Raw genomic sequence first — 19,013 nt, forward strand, 5'->3', positions numbered from 1 at the left:
TGTTACATATTTTTCCCCATTAGTATGGGAGAAATAAGCTGCAAGAATTGACTATGCAGATTTTAATCTGCTGCAAATCTGCAAGGAAAAAATAAGCAGCGTGTGCACGAGACTTCAGGGATCTCACTCACTTTTCTTGTACTGTAAAACCTTGTGTGCACATAGCCGAACAGGTAATTGGGGAGAGTCGCAGGCTGAATAGTTTATATTATTGGGAGTCAGAGATTATAGTTCATGGGGGGCACAGCGCTGCTCATCACTTTATACAGCTCTGGCAAAACTTAAGAGACCACTGCAAAATGTTCAGTTTGTCTGATTTTTCTCTTTGTATTTTTGAGTAAAATGTAAATTGTTCTTTTATTCTATAAACTACTGACAACGTGTCTCCCATTTTTCAAGCAATAAAGTTTGTTTTTGTTTTTTTTTCTGAAAAGGAGAAATGGTCCAAATAAAAAAAAAAATGCTTTGCTTGCAGACCTCAAATAATGCAAAAACAAGTTCATAATCATTTAGAAACAAGAATACTAATGTCTTAACTCAGGAAGAGTTCAGAAATCAATATTTTGTGGAATAACCATATTGTTAATCCCGGCTTTCCTGCGTCTTGGCAGCTTTCCACCAGTCTCTCACTCTGCTCCTGGTACAATAATGTCAGCCGTTCTTCTTTGTTTGATGGCTTGTGACGATCCATCATCCTCCTGATTACATTCCAGAGGTTTCTAATGGGGTTCAGGTTTGGAGATTGGGCGGCCATGACAGGGATTTGATGTGGTGGTCTTTCATCCACACCTTGATTGACCTAGCTGTGCGGCATGGTTCATTGTCCTGCTGGAAAAAAACAGTCCTCAGAGTTGGAGAACATTGCCTGAGCAGAAGGAATCAGCTGTTTTTCCAGGCTAACCTTGTATGTGGCTTCATTCATACGTCCTTCGTAAAGAGTAACCTGCCCCATTCCAGCCTTGCTGAAGCCTCCCCAGATCATCACCGATCCTCCACCAAATTTCACAGTGGGTGCAGTACACTGTAGCTTGTAAACCTCTCCAGGTCTCTGTCTAACCATTAGATGACCAGGTATTGGGCAAAGCTGAAAATTAGACTCATCTGAGAAGATTACCTTTTTCCTTGTACTTGACCCCAGTTGCCATTTTCCATTCCTTTTGTAGGTCACTTGTCATCCTGCGGTTGCTGAGTGACATTCGAATAAGATGTGGTCATCCCGGTCAGTAGAGAGTCGTTTTCACCCTCTGCCGGTCTGTAGCTTTGTTGTCCCCAATATCTGCTGCTTGACCTTGTTGTAATGGACTGCCGTCTTAGAAATTTTAAGGATGGAGGCAACATGACGCTCACTGTGCCCCTCTGCTAGTAAAGCCAGAATTGAGCCCTTCTTTTCCTCACTCAAGACTTTTCTTTTCATCTCCTTTGGCGTGGTTAACAGTTATTTTTTCATTTCTATTACTTTTGGGATATTCCTAGCACTTGTTTTGCCATCCAGCTTGTCCTATTGCAAGAGGATTGTGAACAGCACAGCAGGGTTTTTACACTTCGTTAAATAAGATTTGGTTCAGGTGATCACTAATCAGAGGCACAGTAAGTAGAATGAGGCGTCCTCTGGTGGGAATTCACCTGACACTGGAAAGGAATGGCTCAGACATGGACAGAAGCGGAATTTTATAAAACTCTGCAGTGGTCTCTTCATTTTTTCCAGAGCTGTATTTATATTGGTGCGTGGCTAATAGTATATTAATGGTGGGTACATATCTGTATTCAGGGGGGAGACACATGTAGGTATACAATGTATGTGATCTTGTTATTTTCAGGGCTGTGACGATCATCGTGGCTGGGAGATGTCGACATGAAGGTCTGACCAGATGGAGAAGAAACAGGAGAAAGCGGCTGTAATCAGACGAGACGTGAGCGGTGCCTGGATGGTAGATATTATTCTGTATCTGCACTGTGTGACGTGGAGTAATCTTGTTATCTGTAATATCCCTTATTATACAGTCTCACAGTGTGAAATGTCTGTGTGTTTCCAGGTTTTTTTATTGGATGGCACATGGACTCATAGATCCATTCACAAATACATGAAAATCACAAATCTGAAAATAAGATCCGTGAGGGTCAGAGAATATTCTGTTCTGATCCGATTTTTAGGATCAGAATAGGACATGCTCAATACATCTGTAAAAGCGGGCAGCACACCAACACTGCACACAGATACAGGGATGTAGCCTTATGTATAGCACAGTCCCTTAGTATATAGTGTATTCACTTATTATGTATAACACAGTCCTTTAGTATATAGTGTACTCATTTATGTATAGCAGTCTCTTAGTATATAGTGTACTCACTTATTATGTATAGCACAGTCGTCTAGTATATAGTGTACTCACTTATGTATAGCACAGTCCCTTAGTATATAGTGTAATCACTTATCATGTATAGCACAGTCATCTAGTATATAGTGTACTCACTTATGTATAGCAGTCCCTTAGTATATAGTGTACTCACTTATTATGTATAGCACAGTCGTCTAGTATATAGTGTACTCACTTATGTATAGCACAGTCCCTTAGTATATAGTGTACTCCCTTATTATGTATAGCACAGTCGTCTAGTATATAGTGTACTCACTTATGTATAGCACAGTCCCTTAGTATATAGTGTACTCACTTATGTATAGCACAGTCCCTTAGTATATAGTGTACTCACTTATTATGTATAGCACAGTCGTCTAGTATATAGTGTACTCACTTATGTATAGCACAGTCCCTTAGTATATAGTGTACTCCCTTATTATGTATAGCACAGTCATCTAGTATATAGTGTACTCACTTATGTATAGCACAGTCCCTTAGTATATAGTGTACTCACTTATGTATAGCACAGTCCCTTAGTATATAGTGTAATCACTTATTATGTATAACACCATCCTTAGTTACCTAGTTTCCCCTATTATGTATAACATCGTCCCTTATTATGTACCATCCTCTCAATTTATATATGGTGCCATCCCATATTCTATAGCTTCCTCTGCTTTTATGTACAGTACTGTCTCTTACATAGTGTAATCTTGTTATTTTTGCTATTCACAGTACCCTCTTTTATTGCATAGTCCCCTCTCTTGCTAGATATAAAATGATGGCTGATGGAGCAGTCGGTGACCAGACGACCAGTCCATCAGCTTCTCCATTAGAAAAGAAGCTTTCCCATGCTCCATCAGCCGTCATTGCATTATACATCTCACAAGACAGGACGGTATGTAATAAAGACAGGGCTCTATATATGTAAGGGACGGTGCTGTACATAGCAAGAGAGGGCACTGCGTAATAAGGGACTGCAATATACACAATAAAGGAGACTATGTATTATAGATACATGTATGTGTGTGTGGATCGCTTCATCAGGGAAAGTATGATGAGCGATCCTGTATAGTGATACTCGTGGGCTCTCCTTCTTTTCATTTTGACTGACCATTATGGCAGTGTCCTCCCAGGTAGATCTGCCTGCTGATACTTCTGTCCAGCTTACGGGCTTTCTTCCTACCAAGGTCTTTTGACCTCCCTCTCGAGTCTAATCTCTTTCTTGCTCTGTAACCTCCATAGCATGCTATCTATAACCTGTATACAGGGATTTATGGGGTCCGATCTTTCCCCAGATTTGTGGGGCACATATTGTGTGGGCCGGTTCTTGCACACCCTGGGACTAACCTCACATATCAGTCCCTGACTGTCTGCATTTATTATTGAGTGTTGCTTCAGATGTGTATTTTGATAAGGGATGCCATGTCTGGATTGGCTGATCACCAGGGTGTATATGTGTTTATGTGTTTGTGGTTTTGTATGAAGTCATACATTTTATACTACCTATTTCTATCATTGGGTCAGGTGTGCACGCCGGCCTACTCTATATGTATGCTCCTTCTTGCCTCTTTTCATGCTATTCTCCCAAGCATCGTGTGGCACCCTGCTCTATATAGTGGCTGTTTTGAATTTGGAGGTGCACCCTATTCCCTTTTTATTACACTTGTGATATTACATGGGGGAGCGGCGTCCCTCTGTACGAGTCCGTCATTGTTAGTTTACTGTAAGTGATATCTGTAACTTGTATGTAACCCGTTCTCATGTACAGACCATGGAATCAATGCTGGTATATAAATAATAATAATAAATAAAAATAAATGTGTGATGTTAAATGTGGGAGTGTGTGTATTACATGTGTGATATTACATGTGGGAGTGTCTGTATTACAAGTGCGCTATTACATGTGGGAGTGTATTACAAGTGCGTTATTACATGTGAGAGTGTGTGAATTACATGTGCGCTATTACATGCAGGGGAGTATCTAGATTACAAGTGTGATATTACACCATAGATTATATTATTAAACGGGGAGTATCTGCATTACACGGGGCAGTGCTGTATTACACGTGGGATATTACACGGGGGAGTTCTGTATTGCATGTTTGATATTACATGGAGGAGTGTGTGTATTACATATGTGATATTACACGGGGGAGTGTCTGTATTACATGTGTAATATTACACTGGGAAGTGTCTTTATTCCACATGTGACATGGAGTGTCTGTATTACATAGGGGCGGAGAATATTACACAGCAGTATATGTGCCTTACATGTCTGATATAACACAGGAGGAGCGTCTATATTACATGTGTGATATTACACAGGGAGTGTCTTAATTACACGAATGTTACACAGTGGAGTGTTTGTATTACACATGCGATATTACACGGGGGAGTATCTTTATTACATGTGGGTGTGTCTGTATTACACGGGATATTACACATTGGTGTATCTGTATTACATATGTGATATTACACCAGGGAAGTGTCTGTATTACACATGTGATATTACACAGGGGAGTGTAATATCCCCTCTGCAATACAGACACTCTCCCATGTAATATTACACATGTAATACAGATATACCCCTGTGTAACGTATGTTATTACACCGGGAGAGTGTCTGCACTTGTGATATTAGACGGGGTTGTGTAATAACACATGTGATATTACACAGGGGGAGGTGTCTGTATTACTTGTGTCATATTACATGCGGGAGTGTCTGTATTACATGTGTGATATTACACCGGGGATAGTGTATCTGTATTACATGTGTGATATTATACAGGGGAGTGTCTGTATTACTATTATATTACAGGGGAGAGTGTCTGTATTACATGTGTGACTTTACACCGGGGATATTACACAGGGGTGTATCTGTATTACATGTGATATTATACACGGGAGTGTCTGTATTACATGGGGGAGTGACTGTATTACATGGGGGAGTTTCTGTATTACACGGGAGATATTACATTGGGGATTGTCTTTATTACACGTGTGATATTACACGGGCGGAGTGTCTGTATTACACGGGTGATATTACAGCGGGGATATTGCACAGGGGTGTATCTGTATTACAAGTGTGATATTATACAGGGGAGTGTCTGTATTACATGGGGGAGTGTCTGTATTACACAGGGGGAGTGTCCGATGTGTGATATTACATGGGGGTGTCTGTATTACATGTCTGATATTACATGGGGGAGTGTCTGTATTACACAGGGGGAGTGTCTGATATGTGATATTACATGGGGGTGTATCTATTACATGTGTGATATTACACAGTAGAGTGTCTCTATACATGTATATATGTATATATACATGTGGTATTACTGGGGGAGTGTCTGTATTACACGTGTGATATTCTCATGGGGGAGTAATTATATACTGTACATTATATATTATTATTATTATTATGGCAGAGCTGTATTATTGGGAAGTACAATACTTTGCTGATTCATAAGAAGAATACAAGCAGTTGAGTAATAAGACTGAAGATTCAGGAGGCACGTGTAGGAGTATATGGGGGCCTCCTCTGTGGTGTTTCATTGAGGTCATCTCCATTATAGTCTGGGGTAATATACTGAAAAGACCTCAAGGAAGGTCAGGGGATGTCAAGGGGTGATGTACAGGGAAGGTGTCCATGAATGGTCAAGGATATGACATACAGAGGAGAAGTTCGAGTGTTGGGATGGCATATAAATTAGGTCTTCATGAATGGTCAAGATTCTATATACTGAAGAAGTCTGATTGGTGGCTCCGGGTGTGGCAAACAGAGGTGATCAGCTTCTCATTGTGAAATTCTTGCAGGTTGTGGTGGAGTTGCAGCTGGAGCGGAGGATGAGGGTGAAGCAGAAGCAGGTTGGATTGAAGGAGCAGCTATTCTCCTCTCGGTTGTCTGTGTTGTGCTCGTCACTGCTTTCAATGATTGGAGTAAAGAGAAGCAGTTCCGAGGTCTCCAAAGCCGTATTGAGCAGGAGCAGAAGTTTACTGTGGTGAGGGCGGCTCAGGTCATTCAGATCCCAGTGGCGGAACTTGTGGTTGGAGACATTGCACAAGTAAAATACGGTAGGTTTTATGGCTGCTGCTGATCAGCTCATCAGAAGGAAAGGTAAACACATTCATCTGGATGCTCTCATCCTCAGGTGACCTGCTTCCCGCAGATGGCGTCTTTATTCAGGGGAATGATCTGAAAATTGATGAAAGTTCTCTAACCGGAGAGTCAGATCAGGTCCGCAAATCTGTGGATAAAGATCCCATGCTTCTGTCAGGTAATGTACAACCCGGAGCAGAGACGCCCCACCAGAGCGAAATGGTGGCTCATCCTCCGATCCATGGAGACCATGACTGATATCACTTCACTGATCCACCGAAGGACAGATTACAACCAAGACCAGAAACCCAGAGCAATAGATGCCCTGAGTGAATCAAGGGTAGACCTAGTGCTTTTGATGCTCTCTCCTCGTGAGAGTAATACCAGAGCTATTAATACTCTCTCATCTCCTCATCTAGGTATAAATACCCTCTCTTCAACGACAGTGGTAGCTGAGTTATTCCCTATCATGATGGAGAATGTTCTGGACAATTTGTGTTCTGGATCTCCATGCTCCATGATCCAGAAGGATTTTGTCAGCAGACATTAGTGTTTTTAAATCTCTATGTTATAATTGCAGGATGGTACAATCTCACTGACCCGCCTGAGTGAGCGGCCATAGAGGGTTCTCTGTCATTGGTATGCTCGAGTGAATATACATAGAGTCCCTCTCATTGACCTATCCGAGCAATGTCAGCTTGCCCGGGTGGACCAATAAGAGAGAGCCCTCTATGTCAGCTCGCCTAGATGAACCAGTAAGAAAGAGATCTTTCTATGTGAGTTTGCCAAGGTGGGCCAGTAAGAGAGAGTGCCCTACATGTCAGCTTGCCTAGGTGAGCCAGTAAGAGAGAGCCCTCTGTCAGCTCGCCTAGGTGGGCCAGTAAGAGAGAGGGCCCTCTATGTCAGCTCGCCTAGGTGAGCCAGTAAGAGAGAGCCCTCTGTCAGCTCGCCTAGGTGGGCCAGTAAGAGAGAGAGCCCGCTATGTCAGCTCGCCTAGATGGGCCAGGAAGAGGGAGTCCTCTGTCAGCTCGCCTAGATGGGCCAGTAAGAGAGAGAGCCCTTTGTGTCAGCTCACCTAGATGGGCCAGTAAGAGAGAGAGCCCTTTGTGTCAGCTCACCTAGATGGGCCAGTAAGAGAGAGAGCCCTCTATGTCAGCTCGCCTAGATGGGCCAGTAAGAGAAAGCCCTCTATGTCAGCTCGCCTAGATGGGCCAGTAAGAGAGAGAGCCCTCTGTCAGCTCGCCTAGATGGGCCAGTAAGAGAGAGAGCCCGCTATGTCAGCTCGCCTAGATGGGCCAGTAAGAGAGAGAGCCCGATATGTCAGCTCGCCTAGATGGGCCAGTAAGAGAGCCCTTTGTGTCAGCTCACCTAGATGGGCCAATAAGAGAGAGAGCCCTCTATATTCACTTGCTTAGGTGGGCCAGTAAGAGAGAAAACCCTCTATGTCAGCTAGCCAAGGTGGGCCAGGAAGAGGGAGTCCTCTGTCAGCTCGCCTAGATGGGCCAGTAAGAGAGAGAGCCCTTTGTGTCAGCTCACCTAGATGGGCCAGTAAGAGAGAGAGCCCTTTGTGTCAGCTCACCTAGATGGGCCAGTAAGAGAGAGAGCCCTCTATGTCAGCTCGCCTAGATGGGCCAGTAAGAGAGAGAGCCCTCTGTCAGCTCGCCTAGATGGGCCAGTAAGAGAGAGAGCCCGCTATGTCAGCTCGCCTAGATGGGCCAGTAAGAGAGAAAACCCTCTATGTCAGCTAGCCAAGGTGGGCCAGGAAGAGGGAGTCCTCTGTCAGCTCGCCTAGATGGGCCAGTAAGAGAGAGAGCCCTTTGTGTCAGCTCACCTAGATGGGCCAGTAAGAGAGAGAGCCCTTTGTGTCAGCTCACCTAGATGGGCCAGTAAGAGAGAGAGCCCTCTATGTCAGCTCGCCTAGATGGGCCAGTAAGAGAAAGCCCTCTATGTCAGCTCGCCTAGATGGGCCAGTAAGAGAGAGAGCCCTCTGTCAGCTCGCCTAGATGGGCCAGTAAGAGAGAGAGCCCGCTATGTCAGCTCGCCTAGATGGGCCAGTAAGAGAGAGAGCCCTCTATGTCAGCTCGCCTAGATGGGCCAGTAAGAGAGCCCTTTGTGTCAGCTCGCCTAGATGGGCCAGTAAGAGAGAGAGAGCCCTCTGTCATCTCGCCTAGATGGGCCAATAAGAGAGAGAGCCCTTTGTGTCAGCTCACCTAGATGGGCCAATAAGAGAGAGAGCCCTCTGTCAGCTCGCCTAGATGGGCCAGTAAGGGAGAGGGCCCTCTATGTCGGCTCGCCTAGATGGGCCAGTAAGAGAGAGAGCCCTCTGTCAGCTTGCCTAGATGGGCCAGTAAGGGAGAGAGCCCTCTGTCAGCTCGCCTAGATGGGCCAGTAAGAGAGAGCCCTCTGTCAGCTCGCCTAGATGGGCCAGTAAGAGAGAGAGAGCCCTCTGTCATCTCGCCTAGATGGGCCAATAAGAGAGAGAGCCCTTTGTGTCAGCTCACCTAGATGGGCCAATAAGAGAGAGAGCCCTCTGTCAGCTCGCCTAGATGGGCCAGTAAGGGAGAGAGCCCTCTGTCAGCTCGCCTAGATGGGCCAGTAAGAGAGAGCCCTCTGTCAGCTCGCCTAGATGGGCCAGTAAGAGAGAGAGCCCTCTGTCAGCTCGCCTAGATGGGCCAGTAAGAGAGAGGGCCCTCTATGTCAGCTCGCCTAGATGGGCCAGTAAGAGAGAGCCCTCTGTCAGCTCGCCTAGATGGGCCAGGAAGAGAGAGAGCCCTCTATGTCGGCTCGCCTAGATGGGCCAGTAAGAGAGAGAGCCCTCTGTCAGCTCGCCTAGATGGGCCAGTAAGAGAGAGGGCCCGCTATGTCAGCTCGCCTAGATGGGCCAGTAAGAGAGAGAGCCCTCTGTCAGCTCGCCTAGATGGGCCAGTAAGAGAGAGGTCCCTCTATGTCAGCTCGCCTAGATGGGCCAGTAAGAGAGAGCCCTCTGTCAGCTCGCCTAGATGGGCCAGTAAGAGAAAGAGCCCTCTATGTCGGCTCGCCTAGATGGGCCAGTAAGAGAGAGAGCCCTCTGTCAGCTCGCCTAGATGGGCCAGTAAGAGAGAGAGCCCTCTATGTCAGCTCGCCTAGATGGGCCAGTAAGAGAGAGAGCCCTCTGTCAGCTCGCCTAGATGGGCCAGTAAGAGAGAGGGCCCTCTATGTCAGCTCGCCTAGATGGGCCAGTAAGAGAGAGCCCTCTGTCAGCTCGCCTAGATGGGCCAGTAAGAGAGAGAGCCCTCTATGTCGGCTCGCCTAGATGGGCCAGTAAGAGAGAGAGCCCTCTGTCAGCTCACCTAGATGGGCCAGTAAGAGAGAGGGCCCGCTATGTCAGCTCGCCTAGATGGGCCAGTAAGAGAGAGAGCCCTCTGTCAGCTCGCCTAGATGGGCCAGTAAGGGAGAGGGCCCTCTATGTCAGCTCGCCTAGATGGGCCAGTAAGAGAGAGAGCCCTCTGTCAGCTCGCCTAGATGGGCCAGTAAGAGAGAGCCTTCTATGTGAGCTCGCCTAGATGGGCCAGTAAGAGAGAGAGCCCTCTGTGTCATCTCGCCTAGATGGGCCAGTAAGAGAGAGCCTTCTATGTGAGCTCGCCTAGATGGGCCAGTAAGAGAGAGAGCCCTCTATGTCAGCTCGCCTAGATGGGCCAGTAAGAGAGCCCTTTGTGTCAGCTTGCCTAGATGGGCCAGTAAGAGAGAGCCTTCTATGTCAGCTCACCTAGATGGGCCAGTAAGAGAGAGCCTTCTATGTCAGCTCGCCTAGATGGGCCAGTAAGAGAGAGCCTTCTATGTCAGCTCACCTAGATGGGCCAGTAAGAGAGAGCCTTCTATGTCAGCTCACCTAGATGGGCCAGTAAGAGAGAGCCCTCTGTTATCTCGCCTAGATGGGCCAGTAAGAGAGAGCCTTCTATGTCAGCTCACCTAGATGGGCCAGTAAGAGAGAGCCTTCTATGTGAGCTCGCCTAGATGGGCCAGTAAGAGAGAGCCCTCTGTTATCTCGCCTAGATGGGCCAGTAAGAGAGAGCCTTCTATGTCAGCTCACCTAGATGGGCCAGTAAGAGAGAGCCCTCTATGTCAGCTCGCCTAGATGGGCCAGTAAGAGAGAGAGCCCTCTGTGTCATCTCGCCTAGATGGGCCAGTAAGAGAGCCCTTTGTGTCAGCTTGCCTAGATGGGCCAGTAAGAGAGAGCCTTCTATGTCAGCTCACCTAGATGGGCCAGTAAGAGAGAGCCTTCTATGTGAGCTCGCCTAGATGGGCCAGTAAGAGAGCGAGCCCTCTGTTATCTCGCCTAGATGGGCCAGTAAGAGAGAGCCTTCTATGTCAGCTCACCTAGATGGGCCAGTAAGAGAGAGCCCTCTATGTCAGCTCGCCTAGATGGGCCAGTAAGAGAGAGAGCCCTCTGTGTCATCTCGCCTAGATGGGCCAGTAAGAGAGCCCTTTGTGTCAGCTTGCCTAGATGGGCCAGTAAGAGAGAGCCTTCTATGTCAGCTCGCCTAGATGGGCCAGTAAGAGAGCGAGCCCTCTGTTATCTCGCCTAGATGGGCCAGTAAGAGAGAGAGCCCTCTATGTCAAGGCAAGCAAGTGGACATCGATTTCTTTTCTTAGTGATCCTCCCTGAGACAATGTTTGTGGTCACCTTTCCAGGCACCCATGTGATGGAGGGATCGGGGAGAATGCTTGTCACTGCCGTTGGGGTGAACTCCCAGACTGGAATCATATTCACCCTGTTAGGGGCCAGTGAATCCGAGGATGAGAAGAAAGAGAAGAAAGGTGAGTGTCCGATCCTGCTGTGTCTGGCATGTCTCAGAGACGAGGACGGTGAGCTGTGGGCTTCGCGCCTTCCATGCCGCCATGATCACTGCATCGGACTCGTGTGCCCCTCATGAGTATAACATCCTATTTCTATTTTGTTTTCATCATCATCACACAGGTGTGAAAAAGGAGGATGGCGCCAATGTACCAGGTAGTGTGAGACGGGAGCCCTGGGGGCCAACGCTACGCACACTGTACATCGATAGACAGTATTGTCAGGCAGTAGTCAGTTGTCAGACTCTGGCCGGCCATTACTAGCTTGTCCTCTCCACGTTCAGGCACTTCTGTCATTGCAGCTCAGGGGAATATTTGGAATAAATGCTCCATATAAAGCAATGTGTTAATGTGCGGCTGATCCCCAGACTTGTGGGACGCGACATGTGGGGGGTCAGTGAGCAGGGCGATTGGACCCTGAGACTGACTTATTGGATGATCATGATTTGTGGGTGCAGGATCAGGTCATAGGACTCTATTACAATACTGGCGACCCCCAGGAACACCGTGCTCCAGTGTGGATTTTTTAGGGGGTCACCACACCTTATGTCTTCATTTGCATTTTCTTTGCTACATTCATGTTCATTTAGTTAAATTCATTCTCTTACTTCTCTAAATTCCACACAGTCGGCTCCACTCATCCACCCCGTCATCTTCCTGCAGCTTCAGATGGTGCCGCAGGGGCAAACGCCACTGATAATGCCAATGCCAACTTAGTGAATGGTATGTCAACCCACTGCATTTCCCATGATGCATCTCTCATGTCTGTAAGCAACCATTGTCCTCCTCCATATAGTGCAGGCTAATGATAAGCGATGTCTGCACTTTCTGCTCAGTCGGGGGTAGCAGGATCTTCCTCTGCACATTCCTACAGGTTAGATAGAAATGTCACCCGTCCTATTGTAACTATGTCATAGGACCAAGGGATGCAATCGGCACAGGATCGATAGATGCAGATGACATCTGCCCCGGTGTAACAATGTCATAAGACCGGGGAATGCAGACGACACCCGCCCTGATGCCACGACTCATAGGACTGGGGGATGCAGACGACACCCGCCCCGGTGCAACAATGTCATAAGACCGGGGAATGCAGACGACACCCGCCCCGATGCCACGACTCATAGGACTGGGGGATGCAGACGACACCCGCCCCGGTGCAACAATGTCATAAGACCGGGGAATGCAGACGACACCCGCCCCGATGCCACGACTCATAGGACTGGGGGATGCAGACGACACCCGCCCCGGTGCAACAATGTCATAAGACCGGGGAATGCAGACGACACCCGCCCCGATGCCACGACTCATAGGACTGGGGGATGCAGACGACACCCGCCCCGGTGCAACAATGTCATAAGACCGGGGAATGCAGACGACACCCGCCCCGATGCCACGACTCATAGGACTGGGGGATGCAGACGACACCCGCCCCGGTGCAACAATGTCATAAGACCGGGGAATGCAGACGACACCCGCCCCGATGCCACGAATCATAGGACTGGGGAATGCAGACGACACCCGCCCCGGTGCCACGACTCATAGGACTGGGGGATGCAGACGACACCCGCCCCGGTGCAACAATGTCATAAGACCGGGGAATGCAGACGACACCCGCCCCGATGCCACGAATCATAGGACTGGGGAATGCAGACGACACCCGCCCCGATGCCACGACTCATAGGACTGGGGGATGCAGACGACACCCGCCCCGGTGCAACAATGTCATAAGACCGGGGAATGCAGACGACACCCGCCCCGATGCCACGAATCATAGGACTGGGGAATGCAGACGACACCCGCCCCGATGCCACGACTCATAGGACTGGGGGATGCAGACGACACCCGCCCCGGTGCAACAATGTCATAAGACCGGGGAATGCAGACGACACCAGCCCCGATGCCACGAATCATAGGACTGGGGAATGCAGACGACACCCGCCCCGATGCCACGACTCATAGGACTGGGGAATGCAGACGACACCCGCCCCGGTGCAACAATGTCATAAGACCGTGGAATGCAGACGACACCCGCCCCGATGCCACGACTCATAGGACCAAGGGATGCAATCGGCACAGGATCGATAGATGCAGATGACATCTGCCCCGGTGTAACAATGTCATAAGACCGGGGAATGCAGACGACACCCGCCCCGATGCCACGACTCATAGGACTGGGGGATGCAGACGACACCCGCCCCGATGCAACAATGTCATAAGACCGGGGAATGCAGACGACACCCGCCCCGATGCCACGAATCATAGGACTGGGGAATGCAGACGACACCCGCCCCGATGCCACGACTCATAGGACTGGGGAATGCAGACGACACCCGCCCCGGTGCAACAATGTCATAAGACCGTGGAATGCAGACGACACCCGCCCCGATGCCACGACTCATAGGACTGGGGGATGCAGACGACACCCGCCCCGGTGCAACAATGTCATAAGACCGGGGAATGCAGACGACACCCGCCCCGATGCCACGACTCATAGGACTGGGGGATGCAGACGACACCCGCCCCGATGCAACAATGTCATAAGACCGGGGAATGCAGACGACACCCGCCCCGATGCCACGAATCATAGGACTGGGGAATGCAGACGACACCCGCCCCGATGCCACGAATCATAGGACTGGGGAATGCAGACGACACCCGCCCCGATGCCACGACTCATAGGACTGGGGAATGCAGACGACACCCGCCCCGGTGCAACAATGTCATAAGACCGTGGAATGCAGACGACACCCGCCCCGATGCCACGACTCATAGGACTGGGGGATGCAGACGACACCCGCCCCGGTGCAACAATGTCATAAGACCGGGGAATGCAGACGACACCCGCCCCGATGCCACGACTCATAGGACTGGGGAATGCAGACGACACCCGCCCCGATGCCACGACTCATAGGACTGGGGGATGCAGACGACACCCGCCCCGATGCCACGACTCATAGGACTGGGGGATGCAGACGACACCCGCCCCGATGCCACGACTCATAGGACTGGGGAATGCAGACGACACCCGCCCCGATGCCACGACTCATAGGACTGGGGGATGCAGACGACACCCGCCCCGATGCCACGACTCGTAGGACTGGGGGATGCAGACGACACCCGCCCCGATGCCACGACTCATAGGACTGGGGGATGCAGACGACACCCGCCCCGATGCCATGACTCATAGGACTGGGGGATGCAGACGACACCCGCCCCGATGCCACGACTCATAGGACCGGGGAATGCAGACGACATCCGCCCCGGTGCCACGACTCACAGGACTGGGGGATGCAGACGACACCCGCCCCGATGCCACGACTCATAGGACTGGGGGATGCAGACGACACCCGCCCCGATGCCACGACTCATAGGACTGGGGGATGCAGACGATACCCGCCCCGATGCCACGACTCACAGGACTGGGGGATGCAGACGACACCCGCCCCGATGCCATGACTGATAGGACTGGGGGATGCAGACGACACCCGCCCCGACTCATAGGACTGGGGGATGCAGATGACACCCACCCCGATGCCACGACTCATAGGACTGGGGGATGCAGACGACACCCGCCCCGATGCCACGACTCATAGGACTGGGGGATGCAGACGACACCCGCCCCGATGCCACGACTCACAGGACCGGGGGATGCAGACGACACCCGCCCCGATGCCACGACTCATAGGACTGGGGGATGCAGACGACACCCGCCCCGATGCCACGACTCACAGGACTGGGGGATGCAGACGACACCCGCCCCGATGCCACGACTCACAGGACCGGGGGATGCAGACGACACCCGCCCCGATGCCACGACTCATAGGACTGGGGGATGCAGACGACACCCGCCCCGATGCCACGACTCACAGGACTGGAGGATGCAGACGACACCCGCCCCGATGCCACGACTCATAGGACTGGGGGATGCAGACGACACCCGCCCCGATGCCACGACTCATAGGACTGGGGGATGCAGACGACACCCGCCCCGATGCCACGACTCATAGGACTGGGGGATGCAGACGACACCCGCCCCGATGCCACGACTCATAGGACTAGGGGATGCAGACGACACCCGCCCCGATGCCATGACTCATAGGACTGGGGGATGCAGACGACACCCGCTCCGATGCCACGACTCATAGGACTAGGGGATGCAGACGACACCCGCCCCGATGCCACGACTCACAGGACCGGGGGATGCAGACGACACCCGCCCCGATGCCATGACTCATAGGACTGGGGGATGCAGACGACACCCGCCCCGATGCCATGACTGATAGGACTGGGGGATGCAGACGACACCCGCCCCGATGCCACGACTCACAGGACCGGGGGATGCAGACGACACCCGCCCCGATGCCATGACTCATAGGACTGGGGGATGCAGACGACACCCGCCCCGATGCCACGACTCATAGGACTGGGGAATGCAGACGACACCCGCCCCGATGCCACGACTCATAGGACTGGGGGATGCAGACGACACCCGCCCCGATGCCACGACTCACAGGACTGGGGGATGCAGACGATACCCGCCCCGATGCCACGACTCATAGACTGGGGGATGCAGACGACACCCGCCCCGATGCCATGACTCATAGGACCGGGGGATGCAGACGACACCCGCCCCGGTGCAACAATGTCATAAGACCGTGGAATGCAGACGACACCCGCCCCGATGCCACGACTCATAGGACTGGGGGATGCAGACGACACCCGCCCCGGTGCAACAATGTCATAAGACCGGGGAATGCAGACGACACCCGCCCCGATGCCACGACTCATAGGACTGGGGAATGCAGACGACACCCGCCCCGATGCCACGACTCATAGGACTGGGGGATGCAGACGACACCCGCCCCGATGCCACGACTCATAGGACCGGGGGATGCAGACGACACCCGCCCCGATGCCACGACTCATAGGACCGGGGGATGCAGACAACACCCGCCCCGATGCCACGACTCATAGGACTGGGGGATGCAGACGACACCCGCCCCGATGTCACGACTCATAGGACTGGGTGATGCAGACGACACCCGCCCCGATGCCACGACTCACAGGACTGGGGGATGCAGACGACACCCGCCCCGATGCCACGACTCATAGGACTGGGGGATGCAGACGACACCTGCCCCGATGCCACGACTCATAGGACCGAGGAATGCAGATGACACCCGCCCCGATGCCACGACTCATAGGACCGGGGATGCAGACGACACCCGCCCCGATGCCACGACTCATAGGACTGGGGGATGCAGACGACACCCGCCCCGATGCCACGACTCATAGGACTGGGGAATGCAGACGACACCCGCCCCGATGCCACGACTCATAGGACTGGGGGATGCAGACGACACCCGCCCCGATGCCACGACTCACAGGACTGGGAGATGCAGGCGACACCCGCCCCGATGCCACGACTCATAGGACTGGGGGATGCAGACGACACCCGCCCCGATGCCACGACTCATAGGACTGGGGGATGCAGACGACACCCGCCCCGATGCCACGACTCATAGGACTGGGGAATGCAGACGACACCCGCCCCGATGCCACGACTCATAGACTGGGGGATGCAGACGACACCCGCCCCGATGCCACGACTCATAGGACTGGGGGATGCAGACGACACCCGCCCCGATGCCACGACTCACAGGACTGGGGGATGCAGACGACACCCGCCCCGATGCCACGACTCATAGGACCGGGGGATGCAGACGACACCCGCCCCGATGCCACGACTCATAGGACTGGGGGATGCAGACGACACCCACCCCGATGCCACGACTCATAGGACCGGGGGATGCAGACGACACCCGCCCCGATGCCACGACTCATAGGACCGAGGGATGCAGACGACACCCGCCCCGATGCCACGACTCATAGGACTGGGGGATGCAGACGACACCCGCCCCGATGCCACGACTGATAGGACTGGGGAATGCAGACGACACCCGCCCCGATGCCACGACTCATAGGACCGGGGGATGCAGACGACACCCGCCCCGATGCCACGACTCATAGACTGGGGGATGCAGACGACACCCGCCCCGATGCCACGACTCATAGGACTGGGGGATGCAGATGACACCCGCCCCGATGCCACGACTCATAGGACTGGGGGATGCAGACGACACCCGCCCCGATGCCACGACTCATACGACTGGGGAATGCAAACGACACCCACCCCGATGCCACGACTCATAGGACTGGGGAATGCAGACGACACCCGCCCTGATGCCACGACTCACAGGACCGGGGATGCAGACGACACCCGCCCCGATGCCACGACTCATAGGACTGGGGAATGCAGACGACACCCGCCCCGATGCCATGACTCACAGGACTGGGGGATGCAGACGACACCCGCCCCGATGCCACGACTCATAGGACTGGGGGATGCAGACGACACCCGCCCCGATGCCACGACTCATAGGACCTGGGAATGCAGACGACACCCGCCCCGATGCCACGACTCATAGGACCGGGGGATGCAGACGACACCCGCCCCGGTGCCACGACTCACAGGACTGGGGGATGCAGACGACACCCGCCCTGGTGCCACGACTCATAGGACTGGGGGATGCAGACGACACCCGCCCCGATGCCACGACTCATAGACTGGGGGATGCACATGACACCCGCCCCGATGCCATGACTCACAGGACTGAGGGATGCAGACGACACCCGCCCCGATGCCACGACTCATAGGATCGGGGAATGCAGACGACACCCGCCCCGATGCCACAACTCATGGGACCGGGGGATGCAGACGACACCCGCCCCTGTGCAATGACGTCCTGGTGTAATGACGTCACAAGACCGGGTGATGTAGATGTCACACGTCCTGGTGTAATGATGTCACAGGACTGGGGGATGCAGACGACACCCGCCCCGATGCCACGACTCATAGGACCGGGGGATGCAGACGACACCCGCCCCGATGCCACGACTCATAGGATCGGGGAATGCAGACGACACCCGCCCCGATGCCACGACTCATAGGACCGGGGGATGCAGACGACACCCGCCCCTGTGCAATGACGTCCTGGTGTAATGACGTCACAAGACCGGGTGATGTAGATGTCACACGTCCTGGTGTAATGATGTCACAGGACCGGGGGATGCAGACAGCACACGTCGCGATGTAATGACGTCCCGTTGTGACGACGCCCCGGTGTGTTGATTTCTGGGTGTAATGGCGTCCCGGTGTAACGTTCTGCCTATGTTCCCCAGTTCTGTGTATGTAGTGAGGAAACACAGCAGTACATCCTCACTGTATAGAGGAGACACATATCGCACATGTATAGGGGCGCACACTGCACATATGGAGATTCACGTACATGTATTGAGGGTTGTAGCCTCCAGTCTCGGCTGTAGAGTATTTTTCAGTTTTACATTTATTCTTTGCTCTTATTCATGTTGTTCTTTGTTTGTTCTGATGTTTCCTGTTTTGTTCCCTGTTGTCTGTTGACCTTTCATCATGTAGGCAAAATACAAGATGGCAATGTGGAGATCATCCAAACTAAAGGTAATGACGCCGCCGGAGTGAGGTATACGCCAGAACCACCACCACCCACCTATATGATAATATTACTAAACGTTACCATGACCCCATGAACAAAACAATCACAATGTGATAGTATTCATCCGAATATGGAAAAAATCAATAAATCAAATATATCGACCCAAAAACCATGACTTACATTTAAGAGG

At 52.0% G+C, this 19,013-nt stretch overlaps 1 protein-coding gene across 6 annotated transcripts in view; it reads left to right on the forward strand.

Moving 5' to 3' along the window:
* Positions 1-19,013, forward strand: part of ATP2B2 (ATPase plasma membrane Ca2+ transporting 2) — a 278,639-nt gene that overhangs the window by 106,645 nt on the left and 152,981 nt on the right. For 2 of the 6 annotated variants that reach the window (XM_069735950.1, XM_069735953.1), the window contains exons 5-10: positions 6,173-6,430; positions 6,508-6,633; positions 11,127-11,252; positions 11,413-11,445; positions 11,916-12,011; positions 18,787-18,828. In XM_069735950.1, the coding sequence (XP_069592051.1) occupies positions 6,173-6,430; positions 6,508-6,633; positions 11,127-11,252; positions 11,413-11,445; positions 11,916-12,011; positions 18,787-18,828 (681 nt within the window). The remainder of the gene's footprint in view (positions 1-6,172; positions 6,431-6,507; positions 6,634-11,126; positions 11,253-11,412; positions 11,446-11,915; positions 12,012-18,786; positions 18,829-19,013) is intronic. The other 4 variants (XM_069735951.1, XM_069735954.1, XM_069735952.1 and 1 more) reach the window with 2 other exon arrangements.

The sequence above is a fragment of the Ranitomeya imitator genome, chromosome 8 (assembly GCF_032444005.1).
Source record: "Ranitomeya imitator isolate aRanImi1 chromosome 8, aRanImi1.pri, whole genome shotgun sequence".
Lineage (NCBI taxonomy): Eukaryota > Metazoa > Chordata > Amphibia > Anura > Dendrobatidae > Ranitomeya > Ranitomeya imitator.